The 27,696-nt window shown below is 50.7% G+C and overlaps 1 protein-coding gene across 1 annotated transcript in view; it reads right to left on the reverse strand.

Moving 5' to 3' along the window:
* The window catches only part of Fbrsl1 (fibrosin-like 1), an 86,753-nt gene that overhangs the window by 27,295 nt on the left and 31,762 nt on the right, over nt 1-27,696 (reverse strand). The window contains exons 4-5 of the mRNA NM_001142642.1: nt 26,985-27,020; nt 7,000-7,029 (exon numbers count right to left, since the gene is read on the reverse strand). Coding sequence (NP_001136114.1) covers nt 7,000-7,029; nt 26,985-27,020 — 66 coding nt within the window. The remainder of the gene's footprint in view (nt 1-6,999; nt 7,030-26,984; nt 27,021-27,696) is intronic.

Raw genomic sequence — 27,696 nt, forward strand, 5'->3', positions numbered from 1 at the left:
CCTTGAAGAGAGAATAATCCAACCAATGGGCTTAAAACTCACAGCCAGGAGACAGTACCTGAGCCCTGCGCACAAGCCTCCCACCCTGGTGTGGAAGTAAAATTAAGACTTTCAGAACCTGGGGCAGGCCTGTCTAATTTTGTTTAGGAAGGAAAATAACTGTGATAGGAGAGGTTTAATGAGGTTAGAAATTGAGAAGGAAGTGGAGGGAGAATAGATTATCATGGGAAATAAGGGCAGCCACTAGAGATAACACTGATATCAAATATCAGGCTTCCAAACCAAATATCTATAATCCATTGGGGCTTAATGGTGGTACTGGGGCACATTTATCCAAAACCCATGTGAGTTCAACAACTCACATTATAACTTCCATTCTGTCTCTAGGGGAAGATATGGGCACTGAGGAGCTCCACCTAGAACTGAGGGATGCTGGGACTATCTGGGGTCCTTTGGGTTATGCTAGTCTGACACCCTTGGGTACCCCAACCTCCACTTGACAATAGCTAGTACCTGAGTCTCCCTGAGAAACTAGCTCTGTGATAGGATCACACACCATGGAAGAACTCCCTTTTGGCTGCTACTCTGTGGAGACAAGCCCTCAGAAGCTGAGTGAGGCCACAGGGCAAAGAACTGTGACGTATGGCCATGGGACAGGGGCATCCTCCAGCAGAGGCACGGGCAAGTGTGGTGTGTTGGGATCTGGGGAGCTGATGGCTCTGTCCTGTAGATATGACATGAACATCTGAGCCAGCTGAACAGGACATCAGGGTGATGGTACCTTCCTGGGCCAAGGGCAGGAGAGTTACAATGTTCACCAATGTGGCGAGTGCCAGAAAGTGCTGCCTAAAAATAGTCCATCAATGGATGACCTTGACAACACTCAGCATCTGTGGTTTGCAGACCATGCTTTGAGAATTACCATAACAGAGACACTATAAAGACTTGTAGTGTCATCCTCATGAGAGGATGGCCACATCTCAGAGATATCCTGAGGCTGCCAGGACCTGGGCAAGGGAGGGTAAACTCAGGGCTGCAGATGGACAGGCCCTGCAGTACCTTGACTTTGGGCTGCTGGGTTTCAGTATGGGGATCTTCAGTGCTCAGCATACAGACCAGCCATACAGTCCTATATTGCTTTGTTAGGAAAAAAAAAAAAGGTATGACTCTTTTACCAAAAGCCACTTGCTTCTTTGAGAGAGCTGAATACAGCTGCATGTTTATCAGTGGCTGCCAAATATGTGCCATCAGAAAGTTGCCCTTCATAGCCAGCCTGTTCAGAGCCATGGTCGACGCAGCTCTCTTGCCTCACGGCTGTGTCAAGGGAGGAACTTTTATTCTTTCCATTTCTCAGGCGAGTAAACAGGTTTGGAGAGTCCCTGGCAGCCCGAGATCCCTGTGGCTTGTGGTCACCCCTAGTGGGGCTGAAAACAGAAACCACAGTTTGTGTATGGTCTGGGTCCTGGTGGCAGGGAGGCTTGGGTGCAGAAAGAAAACTTGTGCAGAATGTTTAGCTTCTGGCTCTGGCTGCAGTGCTGAAGACGCAGACCCGCCACCCACCCACTCCCCAGTTACGCTGAACGCCCATGACTGTACGTAAGCTTCAGGGACATACCTGCCTCTCTCCTGTTCTGTGTGGGCTTTTCTTCTCTTTCTTTTCTAGACAGGATATTACTATGTAGCCCAAGCTGGCCTGCAGCCACACAAATGCTGAGATTACAGGTCTATGCCACCACGCCTGGCTTCACACTGCTGATTTCTGATACCAGTTCCTGCCAGTTCCACTCACCTGTCTGAGGTGGAACCCAGCCAGTCCCATGACACGTCTAAAGACTTGCCAGAATATGTGTTCACTGCAGCTCCCGAGGGGAATTAAGGTACCTTCTTGTATCAGAATGTGAGAATGGATGAGTGTGTGACTGTGTGTATGTGTGGGAAAACCCCACCACCCAAGATCTTCTCCTCTCTCACTGACACCCCTCCCCCCCCCCACACACACACACACTGGCCAGGGTACCACCATGGAGTTCCTGTAATGAATCAGATGCTGTCCTAGGAGCCCCACATATATGGCCATAGCCTTCAGGGCAACACTGCTTGGATCCAATGACCAAGGAGGTCATTTATCCAACCCAGGAGGAGGTCTGATGTCACATTTTTTGGTTCTGGAGCTTCTGCCCAACTTATTCCTACCCTTTATCCTAGAGATCCTATTTGAAGCTGGCTGGACTCACTCCTCTCTTGCCCTGAGATAGGATCACCCCACAGGTCTCTATCTATCTAGCTGTTCCCATCTAGAGAAACCCTAAAGTCAGCAGGTAGAGGGTCTGTGAGTGTTTATGGCCAGTGGTGTTTCTCCATGCACAGACGGGAAGTGGATCCTGCCTAGGCCACCACCACATAATAGGCACCCACCTGGAGAGATAAGGGTGGCTACAGGAGCAACTCAGCCTGACAACCAACACCCATCTGCACAGCCAGCTCTGAAAGGGAAGGACACCCAGCTGCCACTCACCAGGGGCATCCATCAGGCACAGCCCTTTCTTCTCTGGCCTGTCCAAGCTGAGGCACTCAACAGACCCACCTAGGAACCAGATAGCCAACTCAACAACACATGAATGGTGGTGACCCTGGGTCAAAGCCTCCTGCTGTGTACAGGAGATGCACAGTAGGATCCTATACTATCCTTGGATTCCAGGAACTGTGTGTGCCTGGGCCCCTCTTGGGACACCATCACTCCATACTGACTCTGTTGCTGAGCTCTGAGATGGGGCCAGGAACCCAGGACAGGCATGCCCACATCCCCTTTCTGTGCACTTCCTGCCATCTAGCTGTGCTGTCATCTGCTCCTACAACCCAGACCCTGGACCTCTGCTAATCATCTCTCTCTACTCACAACAGAGTGTTTGTGCCTGCCCCTCAGAGGCCTTGCCTGCTAACAAAGTTGTTGAGTAAGAGATATTGTGGGATTGTCTGGGTCCCAGGAAGTACCAGCCATAAGAGGTAGATGTCTCTGCAGCCTCGAACCCCATGTTTCCTGCCCAGTAGGCCTCCTGCATACCAAGTCCAGTAGGTGGCCATGCAGAAGAGAATAGGGTGCCAGCCAGCCAACCAGGCCTGGGACCCAGAGATGTCCAACTCAGAGACAAATCACCAAAGCCCTTGGATACCAAAGCCCAAGGTACACTGTGCTAGTTTTTTTTTTTTTTTTGTCTGTCTGTCTGTCTGTCTGTCTGTCAACTTGATACAAGCCAGGGTTGTCTGAGAAGTGGGAACCTCAACTGAAAATATGTCTCCATCAGATTGGCCTGTAGGACATTTTTTGGATTGACGTATGAGGACCCTGTGTGGGTGATGCCATCCCTGGCTTGCATTAGAAAGCTGGCTGGGCAAGCTGGGGGGGGGGGGCAACAGCACCCCGCCACGGCCTCTGCTTCAGTTTCTGCTTCTAGACTCCTACCCTGAGCTCCTCCCTTGGCTTCCTACTCTACTCCTATGATCATGGTTGAACTGCAACCTCTGAGCTCAATAAACCCTTTTCTCCCCAAACTGACTTTGCTGATGGTGGTTTAACACAGCATCAGAAACCTAACTAAGGCATAGACAGTGTAGCAGAAGAGGTAGGCAGGCTTCAGTCATACCCTTGAAGTCACTTCAGAAGGGATACCACTCCTGAGGGAAGCAGTATCCACACTGTGCCTAGCCTGTGCTGTCCCTCACAACGTGACCCACATGGGGTCTACTTACCCGTGCAAGGGCCTTCTTGGTGGCTAGAGTGTAAAGATGGTCTCCTAATAGACATCCACAGATGGCTGCAGACGAGCCCTGGGGGGTGGCTAGCCTAGCCACAGGGCTGAGGCCATACACAGCAGAGGAGGAGTCCTGACCAGATGGCTAGCTGCTAGGGCCGCTTGGGCAGAACTGGCAGCCAGCCGGGACCTAATGGGCTGCCTAATGAGCCCCTACACCATTTTTCACCCATATTTTTCCAATAAAAAAAGCAGTTAGACACCAACCACAGCCCTGAGGAGGAGCCATCTGTCTGCACACTCCTGAGCCTACAGGTAGCTCTCCCTGCACTGCCAGCTGCCATACTAGAGTGCAGCCCTGGAGGGTGGAGATGCATTGCTGTCCTGTGAAGGGGCTAGTAGGGCTTGTGGGCTGCTGAGCTGCAGGTGACAGGGAGACTTGAGAGACTTGCCCCGAGTCTCTGAATCCTGACTTGTGTCAGAGCTCTGGGCTTGTCCCTGGGGGAGAGATATAGAGAACTAGAGAACTAAGCTTAGATTCTGCCAGCTTTGGTAGAAAGGACCACCCTACCGATGTGAATTGTTCAGCTCCACCAAGGGTGTCCAGTCCCCACTTCCTGCCACTGCAGGGCTCAGCCTCTCTGAGTCTATGTTGAGTCTCCTATACAATGAAGTCATCGGGGACCCACACCCACCCCACCGACAGCTCTGGCTGTCCTGGAACTCACTGTGTAAGCCAGGATGGGCTCACACTCACAGAGATCTACCTGTCTCTGTCTTACTGAGGGTCTAGGCACCACTCAGTGACCCTGCTCACTGCTTCGAGGCCACGTGGAGGGTGAGACAGTGCCTGTGAAAGTTAAAGGGTCCCCGATGAATATGGGCTGTTGAAAGGCCTCTCTCCCTCCAGAAAAGGCAGGGACATTGTCACCTCAGAAACAGGGCAGTGATTTTGTCCTAATTTACTCCTCAGTAGGGAAACTGGCCTTGGCAAATGATGTCCAAAAGACAGGATCTAGCCACTTGGGTCCCAGCATTATGAAGAGGGAAGCATGGGGTCTGGACTCTCAGACTCACAACCCCTAAACTCAGGACCCAGGCATCCAGGAAGCAGCATCTTTGTTGTGGCAGGAGCTGTCTAGGCCATGATCTGTATCTGTTGGGGTACTTGGGAGGATACAGCTCCCACACAAAGCCCTTTGCTATACATTGAGCCATCGGGACGGCAGCCTCACGATTGTCAAAGAATAGCAATCATAATTGCTACAGCATAACAACTCTCTTCTGTAGAAGATACCAGGACAGTAAACCTGTGTAGCCATCACACAGAGATCCCAAATGCTTGTGGAAAGGGCAGGCATGTGACCTGTCCCAAAGATCCACTGCCCCATAAAAATAGATAGATAGATAGATAGATAGATAGATAGATAGATAGCCATTCCCAGAGCAGCAGGCCACTCTGCTGGCTGCTCTGTTCCTTGTATATACCAGTTCAGACTCCTCTAAAACCACCACCACAGTGACAATACAGAGACACTGTGGAATAGGACAGGTGCTACCTTGGCTACCGTTGAAACCTTGGCTCACTCCTCTTGTTCAGGGGGATATGAGGGAAGATGACGGAAGCTGCGCTCTCCCACTCTCCCTGGTAGCTACTTCTCCATAGGGCCTCACTCAGCTCCTCCCCCAACCCCCACGTAGAACTCTCTGAAGTCCCAACAGTACATGTCATTCTGGGACTCCACACAGCAGGCCTAGGAACAGCCTTGGGACACAACAGTGGACAGGAGGCCAGGTACCCTGGAGGCTCAGGGTCAACTATGGCTGCTGTGAAGTTAGGAAAATGATGGAAACCAGCGCGCGCGTGTGTGTGTGTGGTGTGTGTGTGTGTGTGTGTGTGTGTGTGTGTGTGGCGTGTGTGTGTGGGGTGTGTGTGTGGGGTGTGTGTGTGGGGTGTGTGTGTGTGTGTGTGTGTGTGTTGCTTCCTTTAGAAGACTTGAGGGAAGAACAGGAACTTGAAACCCCTTTCATGTCCCTTCCAGTCCGTATGCTCTGAGCAGCTCTAGGCTACAGAGAGAACTTTCTAAAGTTACCTTTACACTAGGGGTGGCACCATGGGACCTTCAGGCTCAGCACTGTTCCGGGTGTTTGTTTAAATGTTCTGTCTGTATAAGGTGTCTGCAGGGAAGGAGGCAGCAGCTCCAGACAGGGAGGGGCACAACTCCAACTCTCCCACAGGTCTCCCACCCTGAGCCCCAGGGGCTCTCTCAGGACATACCGACCTCCAGGACTTTTCCCCTTGATATGCTCAAGGGACCTGTGAGAAGAACCTGCACTGCAGAGGGGCCATGAAGGCACCATAGGGGCTTGAGACCAGATGGTACAGGCAGGTGGCTAACAGAGCCAGAGGGGCCTGGCCCTGGGGCCAGCTGAGGTGAACCTGCCAAGAGGCCGGACATGGCTCCATGGAGTCCTGCACTGCAGATTCCGCCTAAATAAAGCATGCATGACCAGACACCAAACACCCTAGTGTATCCTTTTCATAAAAACTTGCCACAAACCAATGTCCAAGGCTAACTTTCAACCCCCCTCCCATGCCCTGTGTCTGGGAAACATCTCCCTCTGTGGCCTCTCCTCTGTATATGGGATTGCCACATCCAACCGAGGCTACCAGCACCCCAGTCCCATTGGCTAGGACTGTGTTTGCTCAGAAGCCAAGGCCAGTAAACACAAACCTGGCTTCCCCAACCCACTTGATAAGTGCTAAGTCCCCTCCTCTCCCGATTCCTCAACCATCTGTGATGAAGAACTACCTGGAGGGCCCTGAGAAGTTGTGGTGGCAGCAAGTGACTCTAATACTAAGCACTGAACAGCACAAACCCTGGATTAATGGGGACATTTTGTTTTGGACAGCAGAAGGCAACAATGACCAACAGCTCCTACCCCACCTCCCGAAGGTGCCTGCTGCTGCTCTGCAAAGGTCTGCTATCCTCCTTAAGGCCAGCCAGGGCCTAGGCTGACCCCTATCAGGGTCTCTGCAATGGCTGCCTATCTGAGGTCCGAGGTCTACTGTTGGGATGCCTAACTGATATCATGGCAGGCACAGCAGCCAGAGAGAAGTTCCCTGTACTATTAGCCTCTCTAATAGGGAAAACTCCCAGATAGTGATTCTTCCTAGCTTTGTGGGGTAGATAGGTAGATTATCCCAGGTCAGTCCGGAAGGAAGGGGTTGGGGGGAAGCCAGGCTCACCTTGTCATCCACGCCACTCTCACTGTCGCACTGTGGGTCAGAGAGAGAGAGAAGAGAAGTGAGTCAGTGCCTTTCATACTGCCAGGGGTACCAGGATCCAGGGTACAGGTTCCTACCCACATCCAGCCATGAGGGACAATGTGAAAGAACAGGGACAGATAGATGGAAGGCATAATACGGCTAGCTTCCCTCAGGATAGGTGGACTCCAGTTCCGTGGGACCAGGCCAGATCCTGTAGCTTCAAAATGACCTGCGACGCTGGGGAATTTGCAGGGAACTTCACCTGTCCAGATGAACTCAACCATCCCAGGAACCTCCATGGGGCCCACTCCATCTTGTGAGGAGGACCAGGTTGCAGGCGGCCCCCAGGAAGCAGCCCCAATAGCTATTCTTCTACACCCAGATGGGATGGGGATCCAGAGGTGATGGATCGAGGTACCACTAGGGCCTGTGAACCAGTAGACAGTGACACTGCCACCCAGCTGAGAGCTCATGTTCCTTCTCCTGGTCTCAGACCAGGGCTTTAACTGGAAATACCAGCATCCCATCCAGCTGCTCTGGCCTTGGAGCAGGTCACACTTTGACAAGTCTCCTGCCCTCTCAGTGCCTCAGGCCAGGCTTCTGTAAAGCAGGGACAGCAGCTCCTCTTGGTGGGAGTGTAGCTAAAGACACTGGCCTTCAGTGTCTAATTGCCTGGGATGCTCAGGGTGGAACTCAACGAATGGAGTCAGATGACCCATTTGTGAGGACAGCTGGTTAACTCTAGAAAACAAATTGTTGCTTCCCATTTTCAGAAAGCAGATTTGAAAAGGACACACTGCTGGTGAACAATGCAGTTTCCTCTAAAATAAAAAGGGGAAAAAACTTGCTAACTGCAATTATGATACGTTCATGTCAAATAAATTATATTGCTGAAAATAAATCTCCCCGAGACACATGAGATGGAGATTGGGCTGTAGTGAGACATACATAGTGCTGGCTTTTATAAGTTGTACCCAGCATGATTAATGCACATCATTAAAGTATATTACCTTCCTCTGCCCCAACTGAAGGCCAGAATGTCTTCAGTGACAAAGTTCAGAGTTGGATAAAAATGTGTTCACCAGCCACTCATTGCAGCTCAAGGACAATATGCCAGACAGCTGGGATGGGCATGTGGGGGGTTTTCTGAGGCTGGTAGGCTTCACACCTACAGTTCATAGACCCCCTAGGAGTCTTGTAATGTGGGTTGTGACCTGGGTGGGCAGGCACCAAGACTCTGGATGCTAAGCCCATGAGTAGACATCATTTCCTAGAAGAGTGGTTCTCAACCTTCTTCATGCTTCCACCCTTTCATATAGTTCCTCGTGTTGTGGTGGCCTTCAATCATAAAATTATTTGTTACTTCATAACTGTAGTTTTGCTACGGTTATGAATCGTAATGTAAATATCTGATATGCAGAATATCTGATATGTGACCCCCAAAGGGGTAGTGACACACAGGTTGAGAAACGCTGTTATAGAGGAAGGAAGATATATGTGGCTCTTCAGGTGTGCATACAGCCAAGGCCCTTTCATGATCCCCTACTGAGAAGCACAGCTTCACTGCTGGTCTCACCTGGGCTCTTAGCATGGGGCTCAGCCAAGGACTAGGCCTGGACTCCTCAAAGTCTTGTGTACTGACTGGTTTTGTGTGTCAACTTGACACCAGCTGGAGTTATCACAGAGAAAGGGGCTTCAGGTAAGGAAATGCCTCCATGAGATCCAGCTGTAAGGAATTTTCTCAATTAATGATCAAGTGGGGGAGGGCCCATTGTGGGTGGTGCTATCTCTGGGCTGGTAGTCTTGGTTCTATCTATAAGAGAGCAGACTGAGCAAGCCAGGAGAAGCAAGCCAGTAAAGAACATCCCTCCATGGCCTCTGCATCAGCTCCTGCTTCCTGACCTGCTTGAGTTCCTGTCCTGACTTCCTTGGTGATGAACAGCAGTATGGAAGTGTAAGCTGCTTCTTGGTCGAGATGTTTGTGACTCAGACACCTTGACACCCCCTCCCACTGGGAGGAAGGCAAGACTTGGTGCAATAGCATGTAACAGGGCCTCTGTGTTATGCGAGTTTGCAAATGAGGATATGACTGTGGGGAGAGGAGGGATGACCACACAGAGCTCATGGGACGACCTTCGAGGAAAGTGGGAGATGAGACCATGGAGGTGAGTGGAGCCTGAATACACCGGAACTTTCTAGTGCAGGTGGAGTGGAGGTGGCCGGCTTGGGGGTTAAGGGCACGTGGGGAGCTTGATGCCTGGGCTGCCAGGACCCATGACCAGAGAGAGGCCTCTTACCATCAAACCTCATTAAACTGTCAGTATAGCAGGATCAACTGGTTTGGCATGTTTGTCACTGGGGCAGCCTGGGGGCAGCTGGATCACTTGCCAGTCCTACCCTCTGCTCTTTCTTCAGCCCCAGAGCCCACCTGAACCTTATCCTAAGGCCAGGACAGCAATTCACAGACCTAGACTGGTCACAGACTGCCCAATGGCTTTTAGGTCTGAAGCCAGACGAGCAGGGCTAAACAATGGGACGTGAGGACGAGGAAGGGCAGCTGATGGTGTCTAGTACCATCTGAGAGGCCATTCAGATCCAATAACTGTCAGACAGTGTGACACCATCAGCAACACATAGACAAACGGACTCATGTGATCAAGAACTACTGATTTAACATTTAACTGCACCAGAGTTAGAATTGAGTGAGGCAGTTAATCAGGACAAAGTGGGGAAGAGACACACCCATCTTTTAAAAGCGGCCTGAGCAACAACCAGGGGCTGGACAGAACTCAGAGGCCCTGGACAGCCTGGCCTTGGTGTTGGCACAGATAGGCCTTCAGTGTAAGGTATATATAGGGGCCAAAACATGGGCTCTAAAGATATCTGCTCTACTGCTACGTTACCAGCTATGCTATGCCCCAATTTACTTGTCTGTGCCTCAGTTTATGCTTCTGGTGAAACAGGGATAATGGTTCATTTACAGGAATGTACTGTGACTTACATGAATATATACATGCATATATATGCATACACACACACACACACATATATATATATACTAGGGCAGTGCTGAACACCCAGCACAAGGCACGGGTGAGGGTGATAGCACCGTCACTATCCTTATCACCTCTCCCATCCCGTCACCCCTCTGATGGCTATCTAGTGAACTTGACAGGACAGGATTTGGAATCAGCTAGACGACGTACCTCTAAGCTTGTCTCTGAGGTACTTCCAGACAGGTTTCACCAAGGTGGTAAGGCTCACCCTCAGTATGGGTGGCACCATCCCAGTGTCTGGGGTCCTAGACTGAGAGAAAAGGGAAACCTGAGCTAGACACTACCATTCCTCTCTGCTTCTTCATTCGGGTGCATGTGTGTAAGCAGCTTCCTCCTGCTGCCACACTCTCTCTGACAGGCTGTATCCTCTGACTGTGAGCTCCAATCAATTCTTCTGTAATTTGCTTTTGTCAAGTCTATTGCCATAGACAACAACAACAGTAACATCAACATCAACAACAAAAAATAACCAAGAAAACTGGAACCAAGAAGTGGTATCTTTGCTGTGATGTATCAACCATATGGCTCATAAGCCTTTGAAACTGGTTTGTGGGAAGAATTAGAAGAATCTGAAGCTGTAGGCTAGAGAAGCCACGGAGTGGTTAAGTACACCTTAGGGGGCCACTCTGGTAGTAGTCTGGAAGGCTAGATTGCCAATAGAAATATAAACAGTGGGAGCTAGGAGATTAGGTTTCAGAGAAGAACAGGGCTCTACTAGGAGCTAGGCTAAGCAATCATTTGTAACAGTTTGGCAAAGACTCTGGTTGCATTTTGCCCATGTCCTGAGAACTTCAGCGAGGTTGATTTAAGATATGATGAGAAGAGTTTATTTGATAGAGGAAATGTCAAGACAGCACAGCATTCAAGCTGTCGAATGGCTGCTGCTCACTGCCCTCACACAGGTCTACAGTGACAGCAGCAAGTGGAGTAGAAAGACGGAGAAGGCATTTGAACCCATTTAAGGTTGCAGACAAAGAGGGCCCAGAGAAAGCAGCTGTGATTCTTTAAGAATCTAGTGCCATTAAGAACAAGCCTTCTTACTGAGATGGTGAAGCCAGTAAATTACTTGCCACACAAACATAAGAACCTAAGTTTGAGTTAAAGGCCAGCCGTGGTGGCATGTGCTTGTATCTGAGAAGCCAGACCTAATCAATGAACCTTGGGACTAATGAGAGGCCAGGTACCAAAGAACAAGGTAGCCAGTTATGGGGTGCACACCTTTAAGCACAGCACTCAGGAAGAGGCGGGACAATCTCTATGAGTTCCAGGCTAGCTTGGTCTACATAGCAAGTTCTAGGACAGCCAGGACTACATAACCTGTCTCAAAAAACAAAGCCAAAAAATTAAAGGTGGATAGATCCTGAGATATGATAGGCAAAGTTGAACTCTGGCCTCTACACACATGTGCACATATAATGTACATACAAGATTGCATGCACACAGACAGATTTTCCAGGAACATGCCTTTAATCCCAGCACTCTGGAGGTAGAAGAAGGCAGATCTTTTTGAGTTCAAGAGACCTTGAATCAGAGAGGGGAAAAAAGAGAAAATTCCTACTATGTTCTGGGACAATAGGAAAGATGCCGAGTACAAGACTATCTTTTCAAAGGTCTATCTTGTGATAATGCAAATTTATCTAAAAGGGGAGCCCTGAATTAAGAATGTCCCTAAAGAGTTTTCCTCATTAAGAGACAAACTATTGGGGCTGGAGAGATGGCTCAACTGTTAAGAGCACTGACTGCTCTTCTGAAGGTCCTGAGTTCAAATCCCAGCAACGACATGGTGGCTCACAACCATCTGTAATGAGATCTGTCGCGCCCTCTTCTGCGGTGTCTAAAGACAGCTACAGTGTACTTACATATAATGAATAAATAAATCTTGAGAGAGAGAGAGAGAGAGAGAGAGAGAGAGAGAGACTACTAGGGAAAGGTTTTCTCAGGAGCCATTACAGTTGAGGTGGAAAAACGAATGTGACAGAACTGGCAACATTGGTGCTGGTTTTACAAACATGCAAATACAAGAAATACGGGGTCACTGCGGCATTCACCAGAACTCTAGAAAGCTGCTGGGGACAGGCAATGTGTGGCAGGATTGGATTCCCTGAAAGAAAGGCTAGAGGCCATTCATTGTGTAAAGCTATGAACATTACAAAGGGGAGCCCAGGCTGTTGTAGATGTCACTACTATGAGACGTCTGCCAAGGAAACCTGCCAGCGTAGAGCAGAAATGACTCAAGAGGGAGGCTGTGTACTGCGGGCAGAAGAACCAGACGGGCAAGGCTACCACAGCTACTGGTGCCCAGACGACTCCATCATGATTCCCAGGTCCTGCATGGAGCTGAGATTTGCTGCGCCCCTGATAGCTTCAGCTTTATCTGGGCCTGGTCTCTCTTTGTCATGCGTCTTGCTCTCCTTTTGGGATGGGAATACATTTAGTTCATACCACTGAACGGCAAACGTCTATAACTTGGGGGATGTATGGCTCATAACCCAAGACACAGAAAAAAATCCGATACTTGCACTTCTGAACAATGTCAGAACAACTTTTGAGATGGACTAAATGCATTTTGCATTGGGAGGAGGAGTAGCCTGGTATGTTTGGGTTTTGAGTTCACACGGGGTGAAGCACGATAGTTAAGGTTAACCTGAGAGGATTTAGAACCATCTAGAAGGTACACTTAGGATGTGTTTCCCTCCCTGAATGTGAGCAGCACCATCCCGTGATATGGGGGCCCAGACGGAAAAGAAAGTAGAAAGCAAGTAAAGTAACATTCATCTCTGCTTCCTGACTGTGGACGCAACGCGACCGACCGACTGCCTCATCCTCCTGGGAACAACACGCCTTCCTTCCCTGCCGCGGGGAATTATATTCAAACTGGGTGGCCTTGGGGGGCGGGCTCCAGTGCAGAAGGTCTCAGCTTCCCCTGTCAGGCTGGACGCTGGGAGTTTGACCATGCTCCACTGACTATATGGACAATATCAAAATGGACTCTTTTTCTTTCTTTTTTGGGAGAAGGGGGAAGGTCATAGAGGAAAGGGGCAGACATGAGAAGACTGGGCAGTGAGCACAATCAGGGTGCATGACGTGAGATTCCCAAATAATCAATAAATATATTATGTTGAAAAAAAAAATAGGGTCTCTCTAAATAGCCCTGGCTGTCCTGGAACTCACTATGTAGACCAGGGTGGCCTCAAACTCAGAGTCTGCCTGCCTCTGCCTGCTGCTCAAACTCAAAGAGATCCATCTGCCTCTGCCTCCTAAGCACTGGGATTAAAGACACACACACACACACACACACACACACACATGCAGCTAGGTCACCAACTGGGGCCTCCCCCTAGCTGCCTGGTATCCTTAGGGACCAGACAGCCCACAACTGGTTCCATAAACCTCTTTCCCACTTGACTCTTAGAGCCCTTGGAGCTGATGAACCTTTGAGGGTAAGAGCTGCTGCCCTCAACTGTGGGAGCCGGGGTTTGAGGAGAGACTGTGGCCACTGCTCCAAGCTCATCTGTCTATTTCAGAGAACTGGAAGCTTAGAGAGTAGAGGACCTGCTGTGGCAAGTCAGCCAGCAGAGGCTGGCAGCTTAGTTTAGAGCCCAGAACCAGGTTCTAGGTGATATCTAGCAGAAACATACATAGGGCTAATGACAGTTGAGGGTGAACCCATGCAAGGCAATTCAAGTGTTGTTATCCAGTTCTTGCATGCTAAAGCCCAGAAGATGGCTATCAGAAACCAGGAGGTGCCAGGCAGAACACCCCTGCCTAAGTATGACATCCCTGTCCTTCAGGCTGCGGACATTGTCTCTTGTGCCTCCAGAGTGCTTTCAATGGAAGGCCTTGTGATGCATACAACAGACCCAACCTCAGCAGGAAGGTCAGAGTCGGAGGAGACTGAGCATTGCGCCTGGAAGGAAGGAATAGAGTCGGGAAAGGGGGAAGCCCTGGGGAAGTCACAGACAAGAGATGGCAGGAAAGGGACAGGGTGAGGTGACCAAGACTGAGGACCAGTGATAATACTGGGTATGATGGAGCCACAGGTGACTGAGCTAAGGATCAGGGTGGCTCTGCTGGACCCAGACTGATGTGGTTTGCTCTGAGGTGGACCAGTGTGGACATGTGAGGGACATGGACACAGTGGGTCCTAGCAGCTGGGGATGAATGGAGAGTTATATACAAGTCTGTATGTCTATATAATATACAGTCAACTTCTGAGATTAGACTGGCTGGGACAGGACTTGATGGACAGGGTCATGGGACTTCTGCCTCGGGTTAGAACCTACATCCTACCCACTCCAATTTCCCCCTCCTTTCCTAGCTGGGTCTCTGGCAGGCACTGGTACAAGCCAGATGGGGGCAACATGCCTCATTCAGGTCCCATCACAGACTTGGTCATTAATGGGGAAACTGAGACCCAGAGGGGTAGAGTCAATTCCCAGGCACAACTAGGGATGACTGAGTCCTGGATTTAGGTTGGACCCTCTTCCTGAGGCCATGAAAATCAGACCTGATTAATTACATAGTATTTGGTAGGCCTGAAAACTCCACTTCTGTCTATTCAGCTAATTTACTTTGTAAGTGTTTAGGCTTTAAAATCAAACAAAGGACTAATTACACAACCAACAGTCAATTAAGCTACAGCAGCTTAATAAACCATGTGGGCAAACCCACTGTGGGGCCAGTTGACCACTCATGCAGCTATAGTCTCTGAATGTGCACACCGACCTCCTGCTGGTCTCCCCTGTAGCCTGAGCCTTCAGTACAGGAAGGCCTGGGGACAATGGTTACCCACTCCAGCATCCTGCCTCCTGTCAAACCTTAGGGTGAAGCCTGTTCAGGAGCCTTGACTATCAGTTGGCCTATTAGTGGAACACGGAGCAGTATTTGTGAGGGATCCAGAGCAAGTGGCCCCTTCTCTAACCAGGCTCAACAATGTGAACTCATTCCTCAGCTGTGATGTCTAGGCCCCAGTTCACTTAGCAAATACTCATGGCTCAGCAGTGATGTCAGCAGTCTCTCTCTCTCTCACGGAGACAAGGTCATTCTCACAAGATAAATGAACCAGAGTATGATGCCCTGAGCCACAGACGGTTGTCTGCAGGGTAACTGTCCTGGAGGGTGCTCTTCTCAGCTCTGTGTAAGAACTGGAGGGGGGAGGGGGCAGTCCTAGAAAAAGTGCCCAGCACCTTTTATCATTCTGGAATGTTCCAACAATTTTCCCACAGATAAAAACCTGCTAAAGCCCAATTTATGCTTGGGTCTAAGTCTATTGTGAAAAGTGTTACTAGGTTTCTCAGCTAGTGTTTATATAACAGCAAAGAAAATTTAGACAAGTGTTCCCTATCTACTCTGTGGGGTCACTATCCGGTAAAGCACAGGACACTATACCTAGACCTGCATCACAGACGTGCCTCATCTGTTTTGCTCCACAGGGTCATATGTCTGGGGCACCTGCTAGTTCTGTCTTTCAGACTCAGCCTGACACTCACCATACAAGGGATTCTGTGTAATTTTACTTGGAGCTTCCTCCCTGTTTTCCATCCATGTCTCAAGGGTACACACTCTCATTTTAACTATGCTGTTGACTTCATTATCTTTGTGTTCCCAACCTACAGAGATGTGTACAGCACATTGTGGCATGTTGCTTAAGCTCTACCCCGAGCCACTCCACACATACCTGGACATCCCTCCATGCCCCAGCTGTCTACCGTACTCTGTTTGGAGCTAACCAAGACACTGGATTACCTTTTTGGTTCCTACAGGCCTCTGTAACTGTAATCACAATCAAAGGTAATTACAATCATACAGAGGTAGTCACAGGCACACACGTGAAAGAGTACAGACAGCTCCTGGAAAATCCCCTCCCCAGTGCTCTAGGTTAGTTACTCTGGGGACCCCTACAACCAACTTGGGCTTAGAGCCTTCCCCCTGTACACTGTGACATTCTCTAACAGCACAGGCCTCCACCTGTACACTGTGACATTCTCTAACAGCACAGAGCCCTCCATCTGCACACTGTGACATTCTCTAACGGCATACAGCCTCCACCTGCACACTGTGACATTCTCTAACAGCACAGAGCCCTCCACCTGCACACTGTGACATTCTCTAACAGCACAGGCCTCCACCTGTACACTGTGACATTCTCTAACAGCACAGGCCTCCACCTGCACACTGTGACATTCTCTAACAGCACAGGCCTCCACCTGCACACTGTGACATTCTCTAACAGCACAGAGCCCTCCACCTGCACACTGTGACATTCTCTAACAGCACAGAGCCCTCCACCCGCACACTGTGACATTCTCTAATGGCATACAGCCTCCACCTGCACACTGTGACATTCTCTAACGGCATACAGCCTCCACCTGCACACTGTGACATTCTCTAACAGCACAGGCCTCCACCTGCACACTGTGACATTCTCTAACAGCACAGAGCCCTCCACCTGCACACTGTGACATTCTCTAACAGCACAGAGCCCTCCACCCGCACACTGTGACATTCTCTAATGGCATACAGCCTCCACCTGCACACTGTGACATTCTCTAACGGCATACAGCCTCCACCTGCACACTGTGACATTCTCTAACAGCACAGGCCTCCACCTGCACACTGTGACATTCTCTAACAGCACAGGCCTCCACCTGTACACTGTGACATTCTCTAACAGCACAGGCCTCCACCTGTACACTGTGACATTCTCTAACAGCACAGGCCTCCACCTGCACACTGTGACATTCTCTAACAGCACAGGCCTCCACCTGCACACTGTGACATTCTCTAACAGCACAGAGCCCTCCACCTGCACACTGTGACATTCTCTAATGGCATACAGCCTCCACCTGCACACTGTGACATTCTCTAACAGCACAGGCCTCCACCTGTACACTGTGACATTCTCTAACAGCACAGGCCTCCACCTGCACACTGTGACATTCTCTAACAGCACAGGCCTCCACCTGCACACTGTGACATTCTCTAACAGCACAGGCCTCCACCTGCACATTATGGCATTCTCTAACACAGTACCTTCTCCGCCTCCCTTGCCCATAATGTAGCTGGGCCTGGGAGGTTGCTATGACCCTTTGGCCTTGACTCCAGTCCCAGGACCTACCAATGGTGGCTACGCCCAAGCCTGGTACTAGCACTCTCGCTCTCTGGCCCCACCCATCCCCAACTCCACCCTAGTAAAGCCTTGGTTCAGACAGCTGCTCTGGTTGCTTCCCAGATCGGCTCCATTTCTGCTCCCCACTACTCTTCTTAGTTCCCCAGCCAGCAGCCCAGGCTAGGCTGGGATAATTAACAAGCCTGTGTCAGGAGATAAAAAAAAGATGGCCAGGCCCGGCACACAGATGACCTTTCTCAGAGTCTACTATATTAGTATATTCTCGTGTTGTCAGACTGAGCGTGCTAACGACCTCATGAATTATTTATCAACAAACTCTTAAGCAGCACCCCTGTTAACACTCATCCCTAACTGTGGTGTCACAGCAGCTCTGGCTTGTTCTCAGTAATTGAATTCTGGCTTTGACAGACACTATGCTCTGGGCTGGCAAGGTCACCCTCTGGAGAACCAAGGGCCATCACCCAATGGTACCCCAGTTTTTCTTCTGGCAGCTAGCTGTGGCTTCTGAGACAGAGGGACTGTCTCCAGTTTTCAACCATGGCTAGTCAGGGACCCTCATTTTAGCACAGTTGCTAGGAAGTACTCGGGTGTGGAAAGGTCGGGCAAGAATTCAGGAACCAGGCTGCCCTGAGAGGCCTGTTATGGTTCAGGACTTACAATTAGGGGTAGGACTGAACACATGGAACTGGCTCCCTGTGGTGACAGGAAGCATTGGTAGCCCCAGGAGGGACAACAGAAGAATGGGGCACCAGGCCACAGCACTTCTGAGTCAGAACTGCTGGGGGTGAGGGTGCTCCATCTCCTTGTTGACCCTCTGACCTATCTATGGGGACCTAAGGCCACAGAGTGAGACGCAGCTGTACTGGGTCAGCACTCAACTGCCCAAAGGGCCCAGTGACTCCAGCCTGAAGGCAGGACTTGATAGGCTTCTGGGCTAGGGAAGAGTGTGGGAGACTCTGCGTTCGGCCATGGTACACAGTGTAGTCTGAAGGTTTCATGCCTGATGTGCCAAAGGAGCCTACCCCTATAGCTCCACTGTCCAATACTGGAGAGCTGGGCAGAGAAGTGGAGCCTCTAACTCATGAGCTGTTTCAATTCTCACAGCAAAGCCCAGAGGCCCAGGCAGCTTAGGGCACAGGGAGAGCCAGGGAAGCCCCTGGGGAAAATGGTACCCTTGTGGAACTAGGTTTATCCCTAGCCTGGAGCAGTGTGACTGATCTGACCTGGGCCTGCCTAGGCCGAGTTAGCTACAATTGGCTCCAGTCTCCAGCAGCCTGGAGATACCCGACTTTCCCCTGGGTGGACCATGAGAAGGGACCCTAGAAGACCCTGACCAGGACCAGGCACAAACACAGTCATGATGGCCTCCAGTCCAGCCCAGCCACCAGCTCATGTGCCCACTCTGAGGGTAGAGTCACTTGATGGCTGAACTACACAAATCATGAGTCAGAAACAGTGACAGGACTTCTCAAACCAGACGCCACTGTGAGTAAAGGGTTGGGGTAGTCTCTGCAGAGTCATGTCCTGTCTCTAGGGGTAAAATGGGACAGGGAAGGACCATGACCACTGTCCCCATTTAGACATGGCCCTCCAGGGGACCACTACTTCCCAGTGCAATGTTCATACTGGGGATTTGATGTGTGCCTGTTTCTGAATCTATAAGTTGAATTATGCCTCTTTCAAAAGTCAACTGCCACTATGAAATAAGATAACACGGAGGAAATTTTAGATGTGACGGGAATACTGTGGGAAAAGAGAAGTCCTCAGAAATGCTCTGGTTCGTGTCGCACCTACATCGCCTTAAAACAGAACCACACATATGTGGGCATTACCCACATATCGTATGTAATGCCCCAGGCCCAGCATTACAGCCTATGGCTGGACTGTCATCTCCCAGATCCTACAAGACTTGCCTACATACTGGCTGGCGATGACTCTAAGCTAACCAGGGAGACATCTCCAGAGGTGACCCAGCTGCAATTGCATCTAAGCCACTGAAACAGTCCTCACCTGGCACCATGGCCTCAGTCTTGAGAGTCTCGTCCTCTTTACCATCTAACCCAATGCATGCAGATAAGGACAGTATGTATAGTGCCTCACAGTCCCTCACCTCCACACTCCGGTTCTCTGGGCTCCTCATCTGGCAACACTCACCTTCTTCCAGTTGCCTGAATACACCAAAATACCACTGTGTAGAGCCCTCACCCAACCGCTTGTTATTTCTCCCGAGTCCCACCTCTGGCCACTGGGGTGGTCTCTCCCAATAACCCAGTGCTATCCATCTCTAACCACTAGGGTGATACCTCTCCAGCATAACCTGGTGCCATTTTTCTTCCTTCTAAGTAGTTACTCTGGTCACTTACCCATCTTTCATATTTTGGGGGGAGGCGGTTGTTTGTTTTGAGGCAGGGGTTTCTCTGGCTGTCATAGATGGAGAGCCTGTAGATCAGGCTGGCCTGGAACTCAGAGGTCCGCCAGCCTCTGCTTCCACAGGGTTGGGATTAACGGCATGAGCCACCACTGCCAGGCTCATTGCCGTGCCTTCTGTGTGCAGTATCCCTGCAGGAACAGTTCTATCCGTGTAGGGCTTCCTCTGAACTGGTAGCCACATCTCTAGTCCCGCCTGGGGAGGGAATCAGCAGAGCACAACTGTGCCCAAGCTGGTGCGCTCAGACTTCGTCATTCTACAAGGTTGATGAATGGGAGGCATGGGTTCAGTCGCTGCTCCAGCTTTAAAGACTCCTGTGCTGAGCTTAGGAGGAGAGGAGTAGGTGCCCCCCAGCCCCCTGCCTGGCTCCAGAGAGAGGCTGGCAGGTTTATTGCTTTTGTTCAAATTATGATCACTTGGAAGTGGCCCATGGAACAGCACGATGGATGTCATAAACCTGCCTCATGAATACAGAGCCTACACTTCAGGGCTACAAGGCTGAGGCAGACATGTGACTCTGACCAGGACAGAGGCACTGGCACAGAAGAGGGGATGCTCACAGAGATTCAAGTCTATGCCTCCAAGGCAGAACAGCCCTGACTGCTTAGATCCTACTGTTGGGCTCTGGAGTGCTTGAGCATAACCTAGGGACTCAGTGACACTCACAGGTATTCCAGAGGCAGGCAAGTCCTTGCTTTGAGGGAAGCAGATGCATCCTTAGGCCATTGCACAGAGGAGCAAGCCAAGCCAGTCAGTCCCAGCTCAGCCAAATCAAAGCACAGCGTCCAGACCCATCCTCAGACCCAGAAGGAAAATGGCAGGGCTGGGTGTGGAGCCCAGCAGCTCACAGCACTAAAGAGGCTTCATCCCTGGTCCAGGACACAGGAGAGCATCCACGTGATAAAGAATACTTCCACGGGGTTCTTGGCCCTCAGATATCCTGAACAGGACAGTGCTGCCCACTCAGGACTCAGGCTGGAACCTCATGTACTCTGAGGGTGGGCTATGAGGAGCCACACTGGCTCTTCTCTGTAGGCACAGAGCAGGTTCACGTGGTCTGGAAGGAGGGAAGCACACAGCCTCCACTACTTCTCCCCCTAAGGACCCAGGATGAGATTAGTGCCACAGTGGCAATGGAGACTTTCCTCAGCAAAGAACAGGTATGGGGGTGGCGATGAAAAGGATGCTCGTGGTGTGAAGTGAGGGTACAGCAGAGTGCCTAGAGCTCTGGATGGACTGTGCTCCAAGCCAGGTGGCCCACATGTGATAACTTCACTAGGTGAGGGGTCCCCATGCCAGCCACACAGGATGGGTACAGGGACAGGTAGTAGCCTGCCTGGGGTCTAGAAGAGACGTGTTCCCCTTTCCACCGACTGTAGCCCCTCCTTTGACTATTCCTGTAATCAGGCAGGGTCCCTACAACTTTGAAGTCTGCAGAGACTGGCATCTTGGCTGAAGGCTGAGGTGACACCTCAAGAAGAGGCCAATGCCCAGGGAACATGTGGTCTGAAAATCTTCAGGACAAACACTCCTCCAGTAGTGAGCAGTGTTCCTGTTTACACTCAGTGTCTGAGGATCCTTCAAGCTGCAGAAGGGAATCTCAGGCTCACAGGAGCTGAGCTCCCGGAATAAAACCTTTGTCTCCTGCATGCTATGAGCCCTGCACACTGCAGACAGTCATTGTGGGTCCAGGCCTGGTGTCAGAGGTAGGGTCCCTGTAATCAACATATCAGCCATGCAGATCATATGAGGTGACCCTAATGGTCTCTTCACAGAAGCACCAAGCACCAGTCTCAGTTTGAAAATACATAGATGAAGCCGGCTGGTCTGGCAGATGCCAGAGGGCCCACATGCTGAGAGATAGCTATAGGTGTCCTGCAGTATCCTGTGTGAACTCCGGATATGTGGACTAAATTTCTCACAAGCTTCACAACATCACCCTCAGGCCTATTTGTTAGGCAAATATGTGATGAGAGGCTTCTGATACGGGAGCGTCATCCTGTCTGTTAATGTAGCAGAGGACTGATTTGGCTTTTAAGCCACAACACCAAGTGCCACAGCCCTACCAGCATTCTGCTGCACATTTCCGGATTTGAAACATAGGGGGCAGTGAGAAGTGCACCCCAGGTTCAGCAGAGCTTAGTGACTCTTCAGTGTACGGGTATCTAGTGGGAATGGTTGAGAAGGAAGTGGCTCACACAGGTATTAGCAGTTTACAATCTAACGATTTAAAGTTATCTTTTGAGGGACAAGAGAGATGGCTCAGCAGTTAAGAGCAGCACGTCCAGCCGGGTATGGTGGTGCACGCCTTTAATCCCAGCACTCGGGAGGCAGAGGCAGGTGGATTTCTGAGTTCGAGGCCAGCCTGGTCTACAGAGTGGGTTCCAGGACAGCCAGGGCTATACAGAGAAACCCTGTCTTGAAAAAAAAAAACAAAAAACAAAAACAAAAAACAAAAACAAACAAAAAACGAGCAGCATGTCCTGCTCTTGCAGAGGATCTGGGTTGAGTTTACAGCACCTACACTGGGCCGCTCATAGCCACCTGTAACTCCAGTTCTATAGGATCTAAAGCCCTCTTCTGGCCTCCAAAGGCACCACCTAGAAGCACATAATACACATAAATGTATATATGCATACACATACAAAATAAAAATAATTTAAAAGGAGGAGAATAAAGAAGAATAAAAATAAAAACCTTTGAAATTGCTCAAAGGCAATATAATAATAATCAACTAATTATGCCCCATGAAAGGTGCCAAGGGGACTTTTCTGGAAGGTACTGCTTGCTGGTGGGATCCTGATCCCCCCTTGAGCTTTGCTCTCACCCAAAAGCATCCTCACCTACTCTAACCACCAAGACTGGGAAGAAGACAGTGCAACTTTCTCACCATATCCTATTCTCCTGTAAGCCGGCAATGACTCTCTTATGCTGGCCCCACTGACAGGAACCTCAGCTCCACGGCTGCTTCATCAGAACCGTCACCTGCCTGTGCTCCTCAAGCATACGTAGGCTTCTACTGCAGGGCCTTCCTATGCTGCCCTTAGGCACAGCTTACACAGGCCTACCCCTGCCACGTGATGTAGGCAAGGTTACCCCACCTGGCCCTTCTGCTTTTCCTCTCACTCCCCACTCATATCAGGCTCCCCACACGAGTTACTGAGGATGCTCGGGAAGTGTTCATACCCGGCAGGTGCGGAGGTTACCTAAGACCAGAAGCAGGGATGCAGCTGACCTGATGAGACCAGTGTGATGGAGGCTGGAGACTTTTCTAGCCTGTGAGGCGAGCGTTGCTCGGGCAGCCATGCATTTGCTGTCACCGCTGTTGGTGCTACTGTGGCTGACACGCAGGAGATGCTCACTAAGCACTTACTGAAGGAGAAGGGTAAAGAAATGGTGATTCCTTTCTCATATCTGTAACTAGGCCCCTAAATGGAAAAGATCAGAAGGCAATAGGGAGACCACAGGGAAGGCTGTCTGGGGCCTACCAGGGCTCCTGATGGTGCTCCAGGCACCAAGGTGCGGGGGTGGGTGGGGGGGTGGGTGGGGGGTGGGTCTAGGCAGGACACTCAAACAACAGCACCTTTCTAACAGTGACAAGGTCCTTAGGGAACTCTGGGCCAAAATGCCACGGGGAGGACCATGGGTAATGTGTTTGGGTAATGGAGGGAGGTGTAGACCTTGGACCCAGAAAACTCTCCCTGAAGCCAAAGCCTGGCAGATATGTTCTGTAGCCTCTTCAGTCCTTGAAACCTCATCTGAAGAGCAAGAGCAATATCAAAAATTTAATTCCCACATTACAGGCTAGCTAGGTCTCCAGTCTGCATCATATCAGCGCTGGTCGGTTCAGCTCTGCTATGGCTATTGCCGCCTCCTCTGCTCCTGATCCTAGACAGCGTCTACACTTGCTGGGCAGGGGCAGTTCTAGAACATTCTTAGTACTGAGTGTAGGGAGGCCACCTGGCAATTCTTACGTATGGAAACTGGTCTCATTTCTCTCCATGAAGGAAGCCTGTGAGCCCCACTCTCTGACTAATTTCATGGCACTAACAAGCACTTGGTGGCATCCTGGGGAGGTGGTGCTGACCTTCCAGGATGAGCAGAAACTGGGGATTTTCCTCAGGATAAATCTCAGCAACATTAACATACTTTGAACACAGTTTGCAGGTTGGGGATGTAGTTTAGTGGAAGAATGCTGTCTAGTGTGTACATGGCCCTGAGTTCAAATCCTAGTATTACAAAATTCATTAATTTAAACGAATGGAGTCTGAAGCTGGGCATGCTGGGGTGTGCCTTTAGTCCTGGCACTGGGGAGACAGGTGAATTTCTGTAAATTCAAGGTCAGTCTACATAAGTGGATTGCATGACAGCTACACAGAGAGGGCCTTATCTTGACACAAAGAGACATTAGAGCTACCTTAGAGATACGCAGTGGTGTCAGCATACTGACGCTCTGGGGCAAGGAGAGGAAGTGCTCGGGTGGGGGCAGGTGGGGGAGCATACATCACGGCCACGCCCATGCCCACACGCACGCCAGTGCTGCAGGGCCAGAGTCGCACACAAATGTGGTAAGAAATCGGGATCCCCTGAGAGGCCAGAAGGACGCATGAGTAATGTCTACAGATATGTAGGAATGCATAAACCACAGACGACAAAAACAGATACACAGGCCAAGGAGAAACAACAGACACTACATACAAAAGCCAGAGAGCCGCACGATCTAGATAACGCATATAGCCCCACTTACATGCAACACACATTTAAACATATAACCTGCTGCTAAGACTGGGCATTGTCTCCTGCTGTCTGCCTGCCTGGGGCTCGGCTCCCATTTGAACCCATAGGACAAACGGACACGAGGTCCCAGGTAGAGATAGCTTGCAAGCATCAGGGCTCACAATGGCACTCTGGAGCAGGAAATTCTACACAGGAAGACCCTAGAGATCTGTTGATTCAAGCCAGCTCTAATACACCTGCATATGCTAGGGCGTAGGCTGTGCAGGTTCCAAGGCCCTTCTAGGTCTCAGATGAGAACCCTACAGTCACACTGCGGACCAGTTGCTTCCCTTCCTGCCACCATCTGTCACTCTTATGCAGCTGCCACAAGGGGCTAAACGACAAGCATCTGGCAGGCTAATTGTAGGCTTTTTAAGAAAATAGAAAAGCAAGGTCTTGGGGAGAAGTCTTGTATGATGATTGTGGACTTGGAAGCACAAAAATGGCCAGGTAGCTCAGAGCAGTGATGCCCCAGACACTCCAGGGGACTCGGGTCACAGGCAGGCCAGAGATCACTTATTATCAACTTGGATTAGCTGTAGAGCCTCTGTCCAAACGTTAGTGTCACACAGGGCCACAGCATCAGGAGACTGTTCCAAGATGTAGCATTCTTCCTACCCATGGGGTGCTTCAGACCCATGGAAATTCAGATGACAGATATGGGGTCTAGATTTAAACCTGTGCCCAAGTGCTAGCCCAGATATGCATGGCCTGACTCCAGTGTCAGCTGCTTCAACTCTCGTGGTTCCGAGTACTGGCAGCAGGTTCTGGTACTGGAGCCCTCTATAAAGATGCCTTATAGGGCTGGTGAGATGGCTCAGTGGGTAAGAGCACTGACGCTCTACCCAAAGTCCTGAGTTCAAATCCCAACAACCACATGGTGGCTCACAACCACCTGAAATGATATCTGACACCCCCTTTTGGTGAGTCTGAAGACAGCTACAGTGTACTTAATTATAATAATAAATAAATCTTTGGACGGGAGCAAGCAGGGACTGAGTGGGGCCGACCAAAGAGTCCTAAAAATTCAATTCCCAACAACCACATGAAGGCTCACAACCATTTGTACAGCTACAGTATACTCACATACATAAAATAAAATAAATAAATCTTTAAAAAGAAAAAAAAAAAAGATGGCTTACTTCCCAGTTTCCAACAAAGTCCTGGCCACAGAGCCATTTTCAGGAGCATCAGATCATTACAGAGGGGAGGATGACAGGAAGGCCTGTCCATCAAACTGGGGGCATCACAATCACTCTCAAGGGCCGCTGTTCTCTGTGCTCAGGTGTGAACAAGGCTGCCCAAGTCCCGCCATGAAAGATCCCTTTCGATGGCCACCAACAGGAGTCACCTCTCCAGGGTGTCCATAGCCCAAATCCTGGATATTTTCAGTCAAATCCTTGCTAGACGCGGAGCAAGGTCTGATGAGCCTTGGCATTCTACACCTCAGGTGGACAAGAAGAGATGAGGTTAGCGGAGTGGGAAGTGTAGATGAAGAAGAGGCCAGGCCTCTCCTCCAGGCAAGACAGGTAGCCCCACCTTGCTCTGGCCTCTGAAAGGTCTACTGAGCCTGAGCTGCTGGCCCATTTCTTCCTTGTTTTCTTTCCAGTGTCCAGGAATCCCAGGGTAGGCACCAGGGTTGGGAGAGCTGCTCTGATAGGCCCCACTGGGTAACAAATGGGTTAACTACATACCCCCATAAAAGCTACCGTGATTTAGAGAGTGAACTAGGCAGGCCCTAACTGGCAGTAAATCAGAGCTGCAGGGATGAGGCAGGCGGAGTCCCAGCCCCAGTCCTCCAATGAGCCAAAACGCCTATAAATCCGCAGGAATGGCTTTTACGAAGCTCTGGGTTTTATGATGTCATTAATGTTTCTCTGCATACTTAAGGGAAAATGAAGCAAGCCATGAGGAGGTGCAGGAGCTGCTCTGGTCAGTGCCAGGGCCACTCCACAAGCTCAGGTAGATGAGGGAGGGACTTGCCTGCACCTGAGGTCATGCCCCTAGTGGACCTCACTGAGCATGTGTCAAGCCCCTCTGGTAGACGTGGGTATGCCTGCCCACACATGATGTTTGCAGCCTGAGCTTGCTGAATGCCATCCTGGCCCATCTCTATGAGGCTCTCCTTGGGCCACAAGTCCACCATTTGGGCACACATTCATCTCCCCACAGTCTCTGCACACAGTAGCTTTGGACCTCTGTTTCCAGCCTAAGCCCCAGCCCCTTCAGCAGGCAGATGGGGCTGAGAGCTGGAATACGGCTGCTCGCACGCCACGGGCATCTCCCTAGTCAGACCCGCTCACCTCTGGGTCCCCCGATTCCTGGCACCCTGCTCACCTGCACGGGGACCCACTTCAGATTCCTGGCCAAAGTCCTGGAGACTCTGTCTTAGGTATGTGTCCCAAGCTCTGTGCCTGCCAGGAAGCTGCTGAGGTCAGAACCAACCAGGATTCTAAAGGAGAAGATTCCAGGGTGGTGGGACCCTCTAGGCACTGGAGCTGTGAGAAACCTTCCGTTGAGGGATGGCCCTGAGGCAAGGACAAGGACAATAAAGGGGGAGGGGCTGGAGACTTACTGAGTAGCCTCTCCCAGAAACCGCCTGTGCCGAGCTCTGTGGGAAAAGGAAAGAGACAGTCAATGGCAGGCTAGGCCACAGCCAGCGGCCCCAGCAGACAGGCAACGGGCCCTAGGGCCAGTAAGGCCTCACTGGAGCCAGGGAACTGGGATAAGAATAGCCTTCTCCTGCACCAGAGAGCTTCTGGGGCCGCCTCTGAAGTAGTAGTCTCCCTTCTGATTTAGCCAGGCCAGCGGTTATGGCAACAGCTCTGAGTGGCCCTATAGGGATGCCCTTAGCCTATCCACAGCTCCCTTGGGACTAGGATGCTAACTAAAACTGTCCCCCAAAGTGCAGCAGGAAGACCCTGGCTGATCTTTCACCACCTCTGCTGGAGCTTCTGGAGGAGCGTGATAGCATGGGCCCTAAAGGTCAAGTGGCTTGAGGGTTAGCCAACAACCATAATGGAGGCTGGCGTGAGGACCCAGGAACAGCTCAAGCTGCCAGGGATTCCATAGCTCCAAAGATAGGCCACAGAGCAGGTTCAATCGTGTGTGTGTGTGTGTGTGTGTGTGTGTGTGTGTGTGTGTGTGTCTCAGGGTGGTGGGGGGAGGGCAGGGCGCAGCGGGCAAGGAGAGGCTGAGCTCCTGCAGAGCGATAGTGGGGGTCAGGTGGCAGGAGGAACTTCATGACGACTCGTGAGACAGTAAGATGGGGAACCAGAGTCAGCAAG

The sequence above is a fragment of the Mus musculus genome, chromosome 5 (assembly GCF_000001635.26).
Source record: "Mus musculus strain C57BL/6J chromosome 5, GRCm38.p6 C57BL/6J".
Taxonomy (NCBI): domain Eukaryota; kingdom Metazoa; phylum Chordata; class Mammalia; order Rodentia; family Muridae; genus Mus; species Mus musculus.